Source organism: Stomoxys calcitrans, chromosome 4 (genome assembly GCF_963082655.1).
Source record: "Stomoxys calcitrans chromosome 4, idStoCalc2.1, whole genome shotgun sequence".
In the NCBI taxonomy this organism is placed as follows: Eukaryota; Metazoa; Arthropoda; class Insecta; order Diptera; family Muscidae; genus Stomoxys; species Stomoxys calcitrans.
Window position 1 is genome coordinate 46,657,832 of NC_081555.1, and position 19,410 is coordinate 46,677,241.

General features: G+C 38.4%; 1 protein-coding gene across 9 annotated transcripts in view; it reads left to right on the forward strand.

Annotated features, from left to right (window-relative positions):
• LOC106084425 (dual specificity protein phosphatase 13) overlaps positions 1–19,410 on the forward strand; it is an 80,840-nt gene that overhangs the window by 47,339 nt on the left and 14,091 nt on the right. For 3 of the 9 annotated variants that reach the window (XM_059366244.1, XM_059366247.1, XM_059366245.1), the window contains 2 exons: positions 7,242–7,301; positions 13,490–13,549. The exons of 2 other annotated variants lie outside the window; for them this stretch is intronic. In XM_059366244.1, the coding sequence (XP_059222227.1) occupies positions 7,242–7,301; positions 13,490–13,549 (120 nt within the window). The remainder of the gene's footprint in view (positions 1–7,241; positions 7,302–13,489; positions 13,550–19,410) is intronic. 4 more of the 9 variants (XM_059366248.1, XM_059366251.1, XM_059366246.1 and 1 more) reach the window with 2 other exon arrangements.

Below are 19,410 nucleotides of genomic sequence, written 5' to 3' on the forward strand. Positions count from 1 at the left end.
AAATTGGTTACGCGAGTTTCATCCAATTTTGGAAAACAAGTTAAACAAATCCATCATGGCCCGAGGGCCGGCCAGGTCTGGCGCTCGTTTCAAGAGCAAGACTAACGTTCTTAAGCGCCCCAAACCAATGTTTACGTTTGGGGGTACTACTGGTTCTGACCGAGCCACCACTACGTGCCGAAACAGATACGGCATTTTATCCACTCCAGATGACATGGAAGTGGCCATCGAGTCAAACATTGTAGACGAGGAAAGGGTACCAAAACCCCCTCCAATTGTCGCTGACGCTTCAGTCCCCTTACGAGAGATTCAACATTTATTGGGAAACGATTGTGTTTTCAAACGTACATCTATTGGAACTAAGATCTTTCCAAAAAATAGTGAAAAATATGACTTTTGTATAAAAACTCTTAAAGAGAGTGACATAGAATTCCATTCCTTCAATTCAAGGGAAAATCGTTCATACACTGTGTTTCTTCACGGTTTGCCAAAAATGCCAACGTCTGAAATCATTGAAGACCTTAAAGACTACAACCTCACTCCAACCTCTGTGACAGAGATAAATACGAAGTATAGCTCAGTAGACGACGCCGTTTACAAAGTACAGTTTGTACGAAAGAATTTCAACCCAGCGCATTTACAAAACATTTACGCAATTAGAAATGTTGTTGTATCGTGGAGAAAACAAAAACCAAAACAAAAGAATAAACCAACGCAGTGCTGGAACTGCCTAATGTATGGCCACGGAGGGGAGCACTGCAACAGACGTTCGGCATGCATGATTTGTGCGAACAATCATCCCACCGACAACTGTCCGTTCAAAAAGAACGACAAGAGACCTGCAGCATTCTCTTGCTTTAATTGCAAAAAGTACGGAAATGAGAGAACCGATCATTCCGCCAATGACATCAATTGCCCACACCGTGCTCATTATTTAGAGATCAGAGAGAGAGCTACAAATTTTCGTAAGAGAAAATCACCACCGCCTCGTAGAACTGCGCACGTCCCAGAGCAGCAAACTACCACCAGCAGAAACCCGTCTAATAACTTTAATAGTCTTCGCAATGAACGAAGCTCTTACGCAGCACATTTAAGAGATAACAATCAAAATGATCTCTTTTCTATCGATGAGTTGTTTGATATATTCAACTCAGCTCTTAGTGAGCTTAGTCAATGCACTAATAAGGTGCAGCAAATGTATGTAGTAATGTCCATGGTAAAACACGCTTATGACATTAAATAATCAGCAATTTCGCATTCTTCACTGGAATTCAAATGGAATTTCGAACTATTCTACTCTAAAGCAATTTGAAGTGTTACTTGAAAAGCACAGTATTCATGTAGCGTCACTTAATGAAACTTTTTTCACTTCGGACCACAGGCCATACTTCTGCAATTATCTGTTATACAGAAACGATAGAACTGATACAAGAGGAGGAGGTGTGGCTCTCTTGGTTCATAGGTCTATTGAACACAGACTTTTACCATTAACGCGTACCACAAATATTGAGAACTTATCAATAGAAGTTACAATAAATCAGAGACGTATAGTTTTATGCACCGCTTACTGCCCCAGGTATACGGCCAACTTTAAGAACGACGTGATAGCTTTAACTCAATGCAGTAGAGAATTTATTCTACTTGGCGATTTAAAGTCGAAACACACTTCATGGAGGTGTGAATCAAATAATCGCGCAGGCACCGTTCTAAATTCTTTACAACACCAGTGCAACTTCTTCGTTTTTCATTCTGACAGCCCCACTCTCTATCCACACCAAAACAATAGAACCCCTTCTACTGTAGACTTAGTTTTGAGTAACACCTCTCTCTCGATGCATCTCAAAACCCTTGGATATGAGATTCCATCAGATCACCGCCCAGTCATGTGTACTATAAGATGTTCAGCCTTCAATTCTGTTGAAACTAGTGGTTATGACTACGCGCAATGCAATTGGAGATTATTTAAGCGGGAAGTCCGTAGTCATATTAGATTTTCGACCAATTCTTACCACACGACATGTGCCATTAATAGAGAATTAGAAGCTTTTAAGCATTTGATTCTAAGAGCAAGAGATAGAGCAGTTCCTCGAAAATTTCATTCCAAAGTAGCTTCCCTTCCAGCTTGTACAATGAGGAATATACGTGAAAGGAATAAATTCAAGAGAAAGGCAAATCGCTCCTCTGATGATCGAGCCACGTTAGTATACAATCAATGCATCAGGTTCTTAACTAAGACGATAAACAGGCAAATAAATAAAGAGCGAAACCGACAATGGTCATATTTACTGGAGAACATGACCCCAGGAGACAAAAAATTTTGGAAAGTAAGTAGAAGTCTGAGAGGAAAACGAAAAATGCAATTACCTCCCCTTGAAGTTGGTAATGATAAATTGGTGTCAGATGAAGAAAAGGCTGAAATTCTTGCTAACACATTTTTAAACAGTCATATACTTACTCAAAATTACAAACATCCCTCAGAACATAATATCTTGAGAACTGTGGAAAATTTCAATTCAAACCCGCCTGATGGGAGTAATGTGGTGCTTATTACCGAAAGCGAATTAACATCTATTCTGCTCCAAATTAAAGCCACGAAAGCTCCAGGACTGGACAACATTCCCAATATTTTGCTAAAAAATTTGCCTGAAGAAGCAGTCAAACTTCTAGTACGAATATTTAATAGTTGTATGAAGCTAAATTATTTTCCGTCGGAATTCAAAAAAGCTAAAGTTGTGGCTGTACATAAAGCTTCCAAGCCCAGGAACAATCCCAGCAGCTACAGACCTATAAGTCTATTAAGTAATCTAGGCAAAATTTATGAAAAATGTATTCTCTACAGAATGAACGAATTTGCTGTAGCAAATAATCTTATAATTAAAGAACAATTTGGATTCAAAAGAGACCATAGCACAGTCCACCAAACGAAACGGATCTGCAATAAAATTCTATTAAACAAATCATGCAAAAAGTCCACAGGTATGGTTTTGTTAGACATCGAGAAAGCATTCGACACTGTGTGGCACAATGGGCTAATCTATAAATTAATTTCCATGAATTTTCCGGAATACTTGTGCAAAATTATTGCCGATTATTTAAAAAATCGTAGCTTCTGTGTATCCGTCAACAACAGATCTTCATCGTTCAAAAGTATCCCTGCAGGTCTACCGCAAGGCTCAATATTATCGCCAATATTATACTCTCTGTACACATCTGACTTCAAACACACTAGATCATTCAACGTTGCCTACTACGCTGACGACACGGCACTAATCTCGAGCAGCAAACTTACCAGTGCACTACTCAAAAAGATGGAGAAAAGTTTAGAAAGCTGCAACAAATATTTCACGAAGTGGAAAATTAAAATCAATCATGCGAAGACACAAGCTATAATATTTCCCTATAATAAATCCCCAAAAAGGAATCCAGCCCGTCCAATTATTTTTAATGGAAACAATATAGAGATACAAAAGATTGTTAAATATCTTGGTGTTACTTTTGACCATAAACTTCTGTTTAGCAAACATATAAATAGCGCCTGCGAAAAAGCGGTTAAGTCATTGCGAGCACTGTGGCCCATATTAAATCGTCGCTCACCACTTAATCTGAAAAACAAAAATCTTATTTATAAATGCGTCATTAGACCTATTTTATCATATGCATCACCCGTTTGGTATAAGGCTGCTAGATGCCACATCAAAAAAATGCAAATCATTCAGAACAAATGTTTGAAAATGATACACAATAAACACTGGAGATTCCCAACACAATCTCTACATGATGAAACTGGCTATGAAAAATATCGCGATTTCATAGAAAGACAAAATTTAAATTTTTTTACAAAAGTAAGAAACTCTTTTTATGAAATAATTAGAGAATGCATAGAATAATTATGTATAACTATTTCATCAACAAACTGGAAAATTTTGTTTATAGTAGATTATTGTATATAAATAACCTAGTTATAAGCATTAAATTTCCAAATTATGTTTGAAAATCCCTTTATTTTTGTTAGATAAGGTTTTTCCATCCCAATTTTTACCTTAACATGTCTTTCATTGCCTAAAATCACAAGTACCTGAAACAAACGCACAAGAATTATATGCTGTAATATCTAAATTAAGATAGATCTCATAAACTATTGTAATTAAATTTGTAAATAGTACCTTAATGATTGGATGAATAAATGAATTGAATTGAATTGAATGTTCAAAAGGAGAAACAACAATAACGTGTCCTAGAATAGGGTACTGAACTGGAAGTGACATATACGATGCCATACATATGGATATAGCTCAATTGTTGGTCACTGCATTAGAGAGCCGTAGGTTAAAAACTAAACCTTTGCTCTGTGGGCCACAACTACGAAAAATATCGAGAAATCAATTTTATAAATTGCATTGTGAAATAAACAAACACATCTCATTTGTATACCCTCCACCATAGGATGGGGGTATACTAATTTCGTCATTCTGTTTGTAACTACTCCAAATATACGTCTGAGACCCCAAATATTGATCGTCGTGACATTTTATATCGATCTAGTCAAATCCGTCCGTCTGTCCGTCCGTCCGTCTGTCTGTCGAAAGCACGCTAACTTTCGAAGGAGTAAAGCTAGCTACTTGAAATTTTGCACGAATACTTCTTATTTGTGTAGGTTGGTTAGGATTGTAAATGGGCCATATCGGTCCATGTTTTGATATAGCAGCCATATAAACCGATCTTGGGTCTTGACTTCTTGAGCCTCTGGAGGGCGCAATTCTTACCTGATTGGAATGAAATTTTGCACGACATGTTTAGATATGACTTGCAACAACTGTGCCAAGTATGGTTCAAATCGGTCCATAACCTGATATAGCTGCCATATAAACCGATCTTGGGTCTTGACTTCTTGAGCCTCTAGAGGGCGCGATTTTTATCCTATTGGAATGAAATTTTGCAAGACGTGTTTCGCTATGACTTCCAACAACTGTGCAAAGTATGGTACAAATCGGTCCATAACCTGATATAGCTGCCATATAAACCCATCTTGGGTTTTGACATCTTGAGCCTCTAGAGGGCGGAATTCTTACCCGATTGGAATAAAATTTTGCACAACGTGGAATAAAATTTTTTTTGGGATGAAATTTTGCACGACATTTTTCCCTATAACTTCCAACAACCGTGGTAATTATGGTTCAAATTGGTCCATAAACTTCAAATTGGTTCAAATTGGTCCACGACTTCTTGAGCTTCTAGGGGGAGCAATTCCTATCCGATTTGGCTGAAAGTTAGCATGACGTATTTTAAATGACTTTCAACAACTGTACCAAATAAGGTTCAAATCGGTTCATAACCTGATATAGCTGCCATATAAACCGTTCTGGGATCTTGACTTCTTGAGCCTCTAGAGGTCGCAGTTATTATTCGATTTGCCTGAAATTTTGTACGGCGGATCCTCTCATGACCATCAACATAAGTGTTTATTAAGGTCTGAATCGGTCTTTTGCCTGGTACAGCTCCCATATAAATCGATCTCTCTATTTTACTTCTTGAGCCCCCAAATTCTTATACGAATTGACTGACATTATATACAGGTCTCCAACATATTATTGAATTGTGGTCCGTACCGGACCATATCGTGACATCGCTCTAATAGCAGAGCAAATCTTTTCTTTTATCCTTTTTTTGCCTAAGAAGAGATGCCGGGAAGAGAACTCGACAAATGCGATCCATGGTGGAGGGTATATAAGATTCGGCCCGGCCGAACTTAGCACGCTTTTACTTGTTAGACATCGGGTGGAGGCGGACCCCCCCACCCTTACCCCAAAAACACCACCCATATCCGAAGGTAGTCCGATGGGCACAACAAGGTTATCAAATGAAAGGTATTGGAGACCAGAAAACGAACATGGTACAGTAGATTACAAATATGTCATAAAACATTAGGTCCAAGTAATCTGAGGTCGCCCAACCCCAAATACCCCCAAAACGGCATATTAGCCGACCATGGTTATAGGGGACTCAAATGAAAGGTATTTGGGAGTATATTACGAATATGACATTAAAATTTGCGTTAAAGTCAAGGAGGCGCTTTTCCTCCTAAAGATACATAAATGGGTTATTTGACCTATTATGACAATATGGGACTCAAATGAAAGAAAACGAATTTGATTTCCAATTTTGGAGTCAAGTGTTTTGAGGTACGCCCCAAAGCACCCCCTCAAACTGAACTTCAGCCCCAAAAAACCCTCCAAACGGTTCATATTTACTGGCCATGGCAATATGGGGTTCAAATTAAAGGGATTCGGAAGTGCAGCACGAATTTGATATCCATATTTGAGTCGAACTGTCTGAGGTGCCTTCCCCCCTAAAATGCTCTTCTCATTACCCTAATTTTTAAAAACACCAGGAACCGAGCAGGCTCAAACTTCTTACACATCAATGAGTGCTTTCCGATTCAAGTTTAAACTCAATGATAAGGGACCTTTTTTATAGCCGAGTCCGAACGGCGTCCCGCAGTGCGAATTACCATGCATGTACCTCGCAAATGTCGCCAACCACCGCTATGTCCGATGTTCTCGCCAGGATTCGAACGCGTTCAGCGTCATAGGCTATAATGGCACGAATTCGATATCCACATTCAGGGCGACGTGTCCCCACACTAAGAAGATATAAGAGAGTTAAAGAAGTCGCAGCGGAGCGGGCCTGTGGGAGTGAAGTTCGAAACTGGTATCCAATTACAAGTGTCTGCGAGCTGATTTTGAAAGTATAAAACCAATATACTAAACAATTCAATTAGTGTGGAGTGCGATGTAGCAAAGTGCACCGGGCCAGCTAATACCTCACATATCAACCGATCTCCCGATTGTACTTCTTAAGCCTCTATATGGTGCAATTATTATCCGATTTGAATGTAGTTTCGCACTATGATTTCTGCTTTAACAGCCAATCTCCATACCCAGTATGGCAAGGGCATGGAGATACACCCCCATATTAATCTATCTCTTGATTTGAGATCTTGAACATCAAAAAAAAAAAAAAAAAAAAAAAACAATGGGGTTTATTGTTTAACCCATATTATATTTTTCTGCCTGTAAAGAGAAACCGTGCGATCTTAGCATGTTTTTACTTGTTTCATCCATGGTTTTTTTAAGAAAGTGTGTTTGTTTTTTATTACTATTTTTTTATGTTATGAATTTTTTGTTATTCTTTAAATTGAAAAAAAAAGATATTTATATTTTTAACTGGATTGTTTTTTGCAGCTTCCCTACAAAAGATCCTATACTCCCGTTAGCGACAGATACAGCGATTTGTGTTATCAGGTTGGCGATTTGTTCCTTATATATGATGCATATTATTTAAAGTTTTTGTTCGGTACATGAAAATATTAAAAACAATTCATACATTGAAGTAATTAAAGATAGTTTTGAAAAAATTTATCAAAACCAATTCCAATTTTATTCAATTACTACTTAGCGATTTGCCTAAAGCTCGTATATATTCCAAAAGCCTGGCAGGACAAGGCAAGCTATGCAGCACCAAATATCTATAGAGCTTTAATTTTAACATGCTTCTTAAGACCACAAAATGAAAACTTATAGTGGATACCACCATAAAAAGTAGGATATGCCTTAGCATCTCTAAACTAAGATGCTTTAAAACTGTGAGGATCGAATCACTGGAAGAACAAGTAAAAGCTTCGGGTGGAATCTTGGCAACCCACCACCATGGATACTGCTAAAAATTCATACAAAATAAATTTAGTTGAAGCGCATAATTTTATTCTACATACAAAACTTCTGTCAAACCTGCAAAAATTAAAGCTTCTAGGAACCGAACAAGGGTGATCGAGGTTATAGATTGATTTGGACCTTATTTGGCTCAGTGTTTGGAAGTTGTAAGAGAACATCGCATGGAAAATTTTCGCCAAATCGAACAAAAATTACGGCTTTCAGAGGCTCAAGAAGTCTAATCGGGAGATCGGTTTATATGGGAGCGGTATCTACATCTGAACCGATGTGGCTAGTGGCTAGTTTTACGCGCTCGACCACTATCGTGATTTCTTCAGACGGACGAACAAGGTTAGATCGACTCAGAACGTCGAGACGATCAAGAATATATATACTTTATGGGGTCGAATATTTCGAGGTGTTACAAACGAAATGACTAGATAAGTATATCCCCATCCTATGGTGGTGGGTATGAAAACATTACTGCTGCAATCGTTTTCATTTACCGAAAGTTGGAGGGAAAATAAACATGAAATTCAAATTTTTTGAAATGGCGAAAGAGGACACTGTTGACCTCTACAAATACAACTGGATTTGGAAATTTTAAGTGGCTTAAATCGCATGTCAGGCACACTGCATGCTGTAGTTATTCGACTTATAATTCTATATGGTCTTGTGGTCTGGTGGACGATCACTGTAGTGTGTATCTAGCAAAGATACTTGATATTGAACAAGTAAAAGCTTGCTAAGTTCGGCAGGGCCGAATCTTATATACCCTCCACCATGGATCGCATTTGTCGAGTTATTTTCCCGGCATCTCTTCTTAGGCAAAAAGTATATAAGAAAAGATTTGCTCTGCTATTAGAGCGATATCAAGATATGGTCTGCTTTGGACCACAATTAAATTATATGTTGGAGACCTGTATAAAATGTCAGCCAATTCGAAATAGAATTGCGCCCTTTGGGGGCTCAAGAAGTAAAATAGAGAGATCGAATTATATGGGAGCAGTATCAGGCTATACACCGATTCAGATCATAATAAACACGTATGTTGATGATCATGAGAGGATCCGTAATACAAAATTTCAGGCAAATCGGATAATAATTGTGACCTCTAGAGGCACAAGAAGTCAAGATCCCAGGTCGGTTTATATGGCAGCTATATCAGGTTATGAACCGATTTGAACCTCATTTGACACAGTTGTTTAAAGTAAGAATAAAATACGTCATGAAAAATTTCAGCCAAATCGGATAGGAAGCTCAAGAAGTCAAGTCCCGAGATCTGTTTATATGGCAGCTATATCAGGTTATGAACCGATTTGAACCATGCTTGGCACAATTGTTGGATATCGTGCAAAAATTCATTCAAATAGGATAAGAATTGCGCCCTCTAGAGGCTCAAGAAGTCATGACCCAAGATCGGTTTATATGGCAGCTACTCTGACTTGGACTCCGACTCTGGGTCGCAGTCTAAGCAAGTATGCCTAACTCCGAGCCAAACTCCGACTACGGCTCAATAGTTCGACTCCCACCTCGACTCCGGCCTCAAAGCTTGACTCCGCAGCCCTGGTTATGGGCCCAAATCCATTGAAATTGAGTAAATTTTCCAAACCCGTTTACACTAAATTGAAAGTGATTTGGAGTTCGAATTTTCCAAACTTAAGTTGAGAGCTTTTTAGTATTTTTATTATAGGTTACATTTAGTTTAAATGTGCTCGTCATGTTGTGAATGTGAGTTCTTGTTTAGGTTAGGATAGGTTTAAGTGTCAGTCTGCCATTAGACTCACTTAGACGTTTTTATCCATTGTGATACCACAGGAACAGGAGATGGAAGATGCCTTCTAGATCCTACCATTGAGTCATACAGATCGCTTCATTTTGGTTCCTCTGTACCAGCCTCTCCCCTTAATCAGTATTTCGTCTAGATGACAGTTGGGAGACTGTTGGACGGGTACGTCAGAGGTTTTTTTGACTCATCGCCTAAACCAACATGCCTTAACCAAGGGTCGGTCAGTTGATAGCGCCCTTCACAAGGTGGTGGGTTATATAGAGGTGAACTTGGCTACAGGCGACTTTACTTTGAAGGTGGGTCCATACATCGTTCCCTGATTGGTATGAGAGACCCCCTCTCCTGGTGAATTGGATTCATATTATGCTGAAGGGCAGAATAATTAATGTATCAATGGTTGAGGGCTCGGTGAGAAAGATTGTGATGAAAAGAACACTGCTTGGAGGGGTTTTATTCCCTATCTTGTGGCTATTGGTTATGAAAAGAATTCTCAGGTCGTTCGAGGAGCAAAGAATGAAGATGGTTGTCTATGGTGATGAAGTCGTCATTTTTAATGGAGGTCCCTCTCTCAGCACTATCATGTATATACTTCAGGGCACGCTTAGGAAGCTGTCTTTATAGGCGAGAACCAATGGGCTTGGCATAAATCCCAGAAAGACAAATGTTTGTCACAAGAAGGAGGACGTATTGCAAGATCAGGGAACCAGTCCTTGCCGCTCTCTCGGTCATTATTCTTGGCCAGAAATAGAACTGAAGTAGAAACGTTGAGGAGAGAGTCACACGGAGGCTAAATACGCTCTTCTCATGTCACAACTCTATAGGTAGGAGTGGGGGACTCAGACAAGAAACGTCTGACAGTGCTGTGGATCGGTAGATCCCCACCTATGGCTGCCTGTGTGGCACCAGATCTTTGAGAGTATGGGTATACGCGGTAGCATTGAGAAAATACTGGGTATTGCGTCGGTGCCGATATCGGTGGCAAGCAGGAGTGCTCCAAGAACAGCACTGAATGCGATACTACAATCGATAATCGCAAAAGTCGACCGTTTCGATATTTTTATTAATAAATATTGTATATTCTGCCGAGCGCGTGATACGACAAATTGGCATTGGGTCCCTGCGCTGGATAAGGGCAACGGTGCAAGGGTTTTTGTTGAATTACAAGGAATTAAGGAGTCACATAGACTTCTGTACGGGTGCAGTGTCTTTCAGGTTGAGGTTTTTGCGATCCTCAGATCCTTGGACGTGATCCAGTTAGGAGCGGCAGCGCTGTCACAGTGTCACGATTTCGGTTGATGTGAAGTCGTGGTTTATGGGGAATTCCAAGGAACTTCTCCGACGCTTAGGGGCTTGTGCTGGGTTCCAGGACATCAAGAGATGGCGGATTTGGATCGCGAATGTATTCTGCAAGTGCAATGCCGATGCTGAACTTTCCTCTGTGCTGGTTTGGGTATGGAATGGGTGGATACCTACTACTGCAAATGCGCAGACTTGTCGTGGGCTAGAGTTAGAGGCTGCAAGGTTGACATGGTCCGGTAGCTGAAGTACTCTGGAAAGAAGGCGTCGATTTTCTTTGAGCTGGATAAGAGCGACCTTGTATTGTTGGTGGAAGTCCTGAGCGGTAACTGGCATGTCAGGGTTAAGGGCAATGAGAATTTCTGCAGCGTCTGTGGTGATGAGGAGTAATTCGATACGGTCTAGCATCTGCCGTGCCAATACCACGCAATGGCGAAGAAGTCGTAGGATTACAGTCTTCCGATCCCCGAGTCCTTTTGGAGTTATGTAAGGGCTTGGGATGACTGACGATGCAGATTTCTAGCCGTTTGGACTTCTTTTCGGTATCTGCGCCCTAGGAGGGAGGGTATAATATCGTTATTCCGTTTGTAACACCTCAAAATATATGTCTAAGACTCCATAAAGTTTATATATTCTTGATCGTCATGACATTTAAGCCAAATTAGCCATGTCCGTTAATCCGTTTGTCGAAAGTGCGCTAACTTTCGAAGAAATAAAGCTAGGCGCCTAAACTTTTGCACAAATAATTCTTATTAATTTATATCGGTTGGGATTGTAAATGAGCCAAATTGGTCCACGTTTAGATAAAGCTCCCATATAAACCGATCTGCCAAATATACTTCTGTAGCCTCCAGAAGGCGCAATTCTTTCCCTATTTGGCTGATTTTGCGTGTTGAATTTTCCTATGACCTTAAACAGATCTACCAACATGGTGTTGCTGGGTCAAAACCCTAATATAGCTCCTAAAGAAATCGATCTCCCGTATATACTTCTGGAGCCTCTAGAGAACACAATTGTTATCCAAGCATGTAAAAAAATAAAGGGAATTTCTTGACCTCCCTTTAACCCTTTTAAGTTGATTTGCTCACACTAAAAATGTATGCGAAACTTCGTTGCAAAACACGAGTTTTCCAAAATATCGTAGTAAATTTGCATTTAGTGTAAACATGCTACATGACTAGGAACTCTCTTACACATTCCAGGAAAACTGGAATCTGTGGATATGTCTCTAGCGACATGAAAGCTAATTCTTCGAGATAAGGCTCGAAGGGCAATGGATGACAGATGGTCACTAATTGGTGGCTGTAAATGCTCCAAGATAATGTGGACCAACCTAAAACTGTAGTGTCTAGTGCCACTTTGCTGCCGTTTGGCGAGAACAGGAGCCTTAGTCATTGCGTCCATCTTAAAATAAACAAGAAAGAGCGTGCTAAGTTCGGCCGGGCCGAATCTTATATACCCTCCACTCAAAGAATAATGAATATGGACGGAGGAGGAGGAGCTATATCAAGTTATAGTCCGATTCGGGGCTCAAGAAGCAAAATCGGGAGATCGGATTATATGGGAGCTGTGTCAAGCTATAGATCGATTCAGACCATATTGCACACGTATGTTGAAGGCCATGGGAGAAGCCGTTGTACAAAATTTATGCCAAGTCAGATGAGAATTACGCTCTCTAGAAGCTCAATAACACAAGATCTCAGATCGGTTTATATGGCAGCTTTATCAGGTTATTTACTGATTTGAGCCATACTTAGGACATTTATTGGAAGTCACAACAAAACACCTCATGCAAAATTTCAGCTAAATCGGATGAGAATTGCGCGCTCTATTGGGTCAAAAAATAAAATCAAGAATTACGCCCTCTAGAGGCCCTCTAGAGGCTCAAAATTTCATTCAAATCGGATAAGAATTGCGCCCTCTAGAGGCTTAAGAAGTCAAGACCCAAGATCCGTTTATATGGCAGCTGTATCAGGTTACGGACCGATTTGAACCATGCTTGGCACAGTTATTGGATATCGTAACAAAACAGGCCGTGTAAAATTTCATACCAATCGGATAAAAATTGCGCACTCTAGAGGGTGAAGAAGTCAAGACCCAAGATCGGTTTATATGGCAGCTATATGAAAACATGGACCGATATGGTCCATTTACAATCCCAACCGACCTAACTAATAAGAAGTATTTGTGCAAAATTTCAAGCGGCTAGCTTAACTGCTTCGGAAGTTAGAGTGCTTTCGACAAACAGACGGACGGACGGATGGACGGACAGATGGACAGACATGGCTAGATCGAAATAAAATGTCACAACGATCAAGAATATATATACCTTATTGGGACTCAGACGAATATTACGAGTAGTTACAAACAGAATGACGAAATCAGTATACACCCATCCTATGGTGGAGGGTGTAAAAATCAAAAAACGATTTATTTTTATGATTTAGAATAAGCTTGCTTATAAACGATATTCATATTTACAAAATCAATTCACTATTTCACATATCATAATTTAATCCAAAGTAATTAATCAACCAATTCAATACCACTGCAATCCCATTATTTTTTGTTTTAGAAAAGTATTTTTGTTATCTTTAACAATTTATTTTTTTTTATCTTAAAAATTTTTATTTTCTTTTTTTTATTTTATTTTATTAAATTTATTTATCTTTTTACTTGGATTATTTTTTTGCAGCTTCCCTATGAAAGATCCTACACTCCCGTTAGCGACAGATACAGAAATTTGTACTATCAGGTTGGCGATTTGAAAATAGTTTTGATGTTTCGTTTTTTCTTGTTCTTGATTATTATTTATTTTTTGTTTTGCTTTGCATTCTGGCATGTTTAAATTAATCAAAGAAGACATTTATGTTCCATTAACTATGAACAAACTAGCTATACACTTAGTTGTGTGTCTTATTTGCATATGTGTGTGTGTGTGTTGTGTCTGGCATTGAGTGCTCAATTATAATGCTATTTGTATATGTTATTTATTTGAATTTATGGTAAAATGTTGTTTGTCTGTCTTTGCCATTGCGGTGCTCTTCTCTTAAGCTTATAATGTTAAAAATAACAAAGGTCTACTTATAGGCGCTTAAATGCTAACAGACGTTGTACTTGAAATATTTCATTCTTAAGGTTGTGTTCATTGGCGTACCTTACCCCGATGTGTTTAAAAGTCGTTCGTTCCTCCGTAATCCGTAGTTGTTTTCATTTCTTTTTGTCATTTTGAAGAATACACTAATTGGCTTAATTCAATGGCAGTAATTGTATGAGGTATGGTAATAAAACAAATAACGATGATACATACAAGGAAGAAAACACACGTTCTCTCTCACTGGCTTGTGACTGTGGGCGTGTCAAAGCAAACTATGGATCGTAAGGGTAACAGTTCGTCGACGATAAATAAAATTACTAATGAGCTGTTAAATGTTGTTTACCAGAAAATTGCATGTTTTATTGACAAGCTTGAAATGATTATAGTATGGTGTAACAATATGATGACGCATTTATTGTGGGTAGAGAAATACATATCTATTTTTTATTTAGGAATCGCGTTGAATCTATTGTACCATTCCCCCCAAATTATTATTTCGAAAAGAACACGACAATTCTTATGTCTACCACCATAGGATGAAAAGTATACTGACTTCATCATTTCATTTAAAAAGCCTAGAAATATTTATGCAAGAAACCATAAGGTGTATATAGTACATGTTTTCTTCTTTGAGTCCGATGTTTTTCCATTTGGTCTCAATAAGCAAAATGCGAAATAATATCCGTATTAAATGTGAAATGAAAAACACAATTCTTGCAACAGTATTGGTATAGAATACGGGCCATGTTTTTTTTTTATTATTCTTAAGTCTGTAGATAATAAAGAGTGATTTTTAAGAGCTATAGTAAGGGCTTTCAAAAAAAAAAAAACACACACACACACATAAAATTCAGAAAAATACATGAAACCTTTGTGTGAATCGATAGTACACAAATAAAAATAATTTTGAAAAACAAAAACTTTGGTCGAAAAAGCGACTGCGAAATTTGTTAATTTTTCTGCAACAATTAACTTTGAATCTCAACGACCCCAAATACAAATTTGTTGTTGAAATGCACTCTTTGCAAGCCAAAATATAACAAGAACAATAATATATAGATAAGCAAGGCAAAAAACCATCTAACCAGCAAACGCACGACCTTTGCTTCGGGTGGTGGTGTTTCTGTTTTCTTTGTTCGGCTCGCGCTGCTTTGTCTTGTTCGTTTTACTGCTGCGCTCAGGTTTTCCCCTGTCACTCTCTACTATTACCCTTAAAAACAAATTTTAATAATTTTGGTATTGAGAACTCATGATCTCATGCTTGGTAGCCTTGCACACATCCTCTAGCATACTGATTTCATCATTTCATTTTAAGAAAAGAAATATTAATGCAATAAACCATCACCGAAGGATGGGTGATATTCATTTTGTCATTCCGTTTGCAACACATCGAAATATCAATTTCCGACTCTATATATGCATTCTTGATCAGCGTAAAAATCTACGATGATCTAGCCATGTCCGTCCGTCTGTCTGTTAAAAACACCCTACAGTCTTTAAAAATATAGATATTGAGCTGAAACTTTGCTCAGATTTTTTTTTTTATCAATAAGCAGGTTTAGTTCGAAGATGGGCTATATCGAACTATATCTTGATGTAGTCCCCATATAGACCGATACGCCAATTTAGGGTCTAAGGCCCATAAAAGCGACATTTATTATCCGACTTGCTGAAATTTGGGATAGTGAGTTGTGTTAGGTCCTTCGACATCCTTCTTCACTTTGGCCCAGATCGGTCCATATTTGCATATAGCTGCTTTATAGACCGATCCGCTGATTTAGGGTCTTAGGCTCATAAAAGCCACATTTGTTATCCGATTTTGCTGAAATTTGGGACAGTGAGTTATGTTAGGCCCTTCGACATCTTTCATCAATTTGCCCAGATTGATCCTGATTTAGATATAGTGTACTTTATGGGGTCTTAGACGAATATTTCGAGGTGTTAAAAATGGAATGATTAGATTAGTATACACCCATCCTATGGTGGGGGGTATAAAAATAATGCCAATATGTATGCGCTGAAGAATGAATCAAAATACCGGCAGATTAGAGTACAACTCGTTTTTTGACCGACTTAGAGCAAATGATGATTATATTAAGCAAAAGTGAATGGATTCAGAATTTTTGATACCTCTAGACATTTTATCATTTGAATCAATGAAAAATATATTCGAACAAAAATGTGGTAATTTAAATTGGTAACACTTCGTGTCAGCTACCCTGTATTAAAGATATTTGCAGTATGTTCTATTTCCCTGCCTAAGACATTGCTTGATATTGAACACATTTTGGAGGTCAGCTGGTTTCATGCTACAAAGTGGAATTAATTTTGCAAGGTTGCCAAATTCAGTAATGCCTTAATCCTTTTCAAGGATAAGGGCCAATTATTTCTTTGAGTTAAGATTTTAGTCTCACACAAACCGCTCAAAAGTATCTTGTCTGCGATAGCAAAGCAACTTGTTCCACTCCTTGAGTTGGCATTGGCATTTTGTCTCCTTTTTATAGCCTCCACCATTGGATGGGGGTATACTAATTTCGTCATTCTGATTGTAACTCCTCGAAATATTCGACTAAGACCCCATAAAGTATATATATTCTTGATCGTCATGACATTTTAAGTCAATCTAGCCATGTCCTTCCGTCTGTCTGTTGAAAGCACGCTAACTTCCGAAGGAGTAAAGCTAGCCGCTTGAAGTTTTGCAAAAACACTTCTTACTAGTGTAGGTCAGTTGGGATTGTAAATGGCTCAAATCGGTCCATGTTTTGATATAGCTGTCATATAAGCCTATCCTGGATCTTGACTTCTTGAGCCACTAGAGGACGCTATTCTTATCAGATTTGGCTGAAATTTTGCATGACGTGTTGTGTTAGACTTCCAACAACTGTGCTAAATATGAATCAAATTGGTCCTAAACCTGTTATAGCTGTCATATAAACCGATCTTGGATCTTGACTTCTTGAGCCACTAGGGGGCACAATTCTTATCCGATTTGGCTGAAATTTAACATGACGTGTTTTGTTAAGACTTCCAACAACTGTGACAAATTTGGCTCAAAATGGACTTTAACCTGATATAGCAGTCATATAATCCGATCTGGGGCTTTATTTCTTGAGCCTCTAGAGGGCGCAATTCATATCCGATTTGGCTGCAATTTTGGGAAACATGTTTTGTTATGACTCCTAACAACTGTGTTAAATATGGCATAAATCGGTCAATAACCTGATATAGTTGCTATGTAAACCGAACTGGGATTTTGACTTCTTGAGAATCTGGAGGGCGCAATTATTATCCGATTTGGCTGAAATTTTATACAACGGGTTCTATGACTTAAATATACGTGATAAATATGGTCTGAATCGGTCTATAGCCTGATATAGCTCCCATATATACAGATCACCCTATTTCACTTCTTGAGCCCCTAAAGGACGCAATTCTTATTAAAATTGGCTGAACTTCTACACAATGACTTTTACTATGGTCTCCAGCATTAAGCTCGATTATGGTCTAAATCGGAGCAAAACTTGATATAGCTCCAATAGCATAGCAATTATTTTCTTTTATCCTTTGTTGGCCTAAAAAGAGATACCGGAAAAGGAATTCGACAAATGGGATCCATGGTGGAGGGTATATAAGATGCTGCCTGGCCGAACTTAGCACACTTTCACTTGCTTGTGATGAGGTTCCAATTATTAGGCATGCGTTCTTCTAGCCAGATTGCGTAGACAATTTCCCAATACAAATTTATAAATACGAATTTATTTAAAAGTATTGAAAGAGAATCAACGAAAGCGGGTTTGGCTGTAAATGGCGATAAGATAAAGTACATGATATTAATTCCTGAAAAGCCCTGCAATTCTGAGCAGATAAAAAAATGGAGAAAGTTTGGAACTACAACTTTGAGATAGCCAGCAACTTTATCTACCGCGGTACCGCCGCAACTGAAGTAAATGACAACAGTTTTGAAATGAACTGGAGGATTATATTGTCAAACAGATGCTACTTTAAGTTTAGCAAGCAGATGAGGAGTAAAGCCACCTCTCGACAGACGAAAATTATACTATACAAGACATTGATACTACTCGTGCTGCTGTATGGCTCAGAAGCATGGGTACTTATGAAATCCGATGAGGCGGTACATGGAGTGTTTGAGAGACAAATCCTTCGTAAAATATATGGACCAGTCTGCGTTAATGGAGAAATATGACCCACCAGTTGTATGATGGCGATAGCACATAAAACGGTTGCGTTGGCTAGGTCATGTTGTCAGAATGGATGAAGAAGCTCCAGTAAAGTAGTCTTTCAAGGCGAGCAGAAAAGAAAACGCAAAGGAAAACCAAAACTCTGTTGGAGTGACCAAGTGGAGAGCGACATCTTGAAACTGGGTGTCAGAGAAAATCGGGGCGCTTTGACGTCTATTCTACTTTCGGCTAGAGGAATACGTTTTCTGTAAACTAATAAGAATAATAAAATTTAGTTTTTATATTTTTTCTGAATTAACAGTTCGCAAGCTACACGTGGAAGTAAAAATTAAACAAAGAATTTACATAAATGTGTATATATGCTACATTTTTCCTATCAACTTGATATATTATTTTTGGTAATCTTCAATTGCAATATTGTTCATCCACTTCCACTTATTTTGTACTTATAAAGCTGATTTTTTAATTGCTATTTTATTTGGACTGAAGCCAATAAGGGGCATTGTGCCGGTGTGCCTTTACTTCGAAACCAAAGAAATAACACAAATTTTTTAAATGCAATTTAAGAGAGCCAAAACGGGAATACCATGCAACAACGAAAATAGAATTGTATAAACAATCTAGTGCAGATGAGATTTTTCATGGTCACCAGAAACAATAGAAAGTAAAAGTGTATAAATGAAATGTTGCATTGCTTTGTTTCCTACCTAATCTTGCAGTGCATAGTGGGGTCGCACACAAATATGTAAATTTTGTATTAAAGTTTATAAAGCGAAATCTATATGACTTAGGTGGTAATTACAGATTATTTTTATACCCTCAACCATAGGATGGGGGTATACTATTCGTTTGCAACACCTCGAAATATTCGTCTAAGACCCCATAAATTCTGAATCGATCTAGCCATGCCAGTCTATCCGTCCGTCCGTTTGTCGAAATCACGATAGAGATCGGAAGTGTAAAGCTAGCCGCTTAAAATGTTGCACAGATACTTAATATTGATGTAGGTTGTTGAGGATTGCAAATGGGCCATATCGGTTCAGACTTAGATATAGCTCCCATATAAACCGATCACCAGATTTGATTCTTGAGCCTTTACAAGCCACAATTTGTGTCCGATTTGGCTTAACTTTAGCATGTAGTGTTTTGTTATGACTTCCAACAACATTGCCAAGCACTGTCTGAATCGGTCTATAACCTGATATAGTTTCCATATAAACCGACCTCCTGATTTGACTTCTTGAGTCCTTGAAAGCAGCAATTTTTGTCCAAATAGGCTGAAATTTTGAATTTAGAGTTCTGTTATGACTTCCAACAACT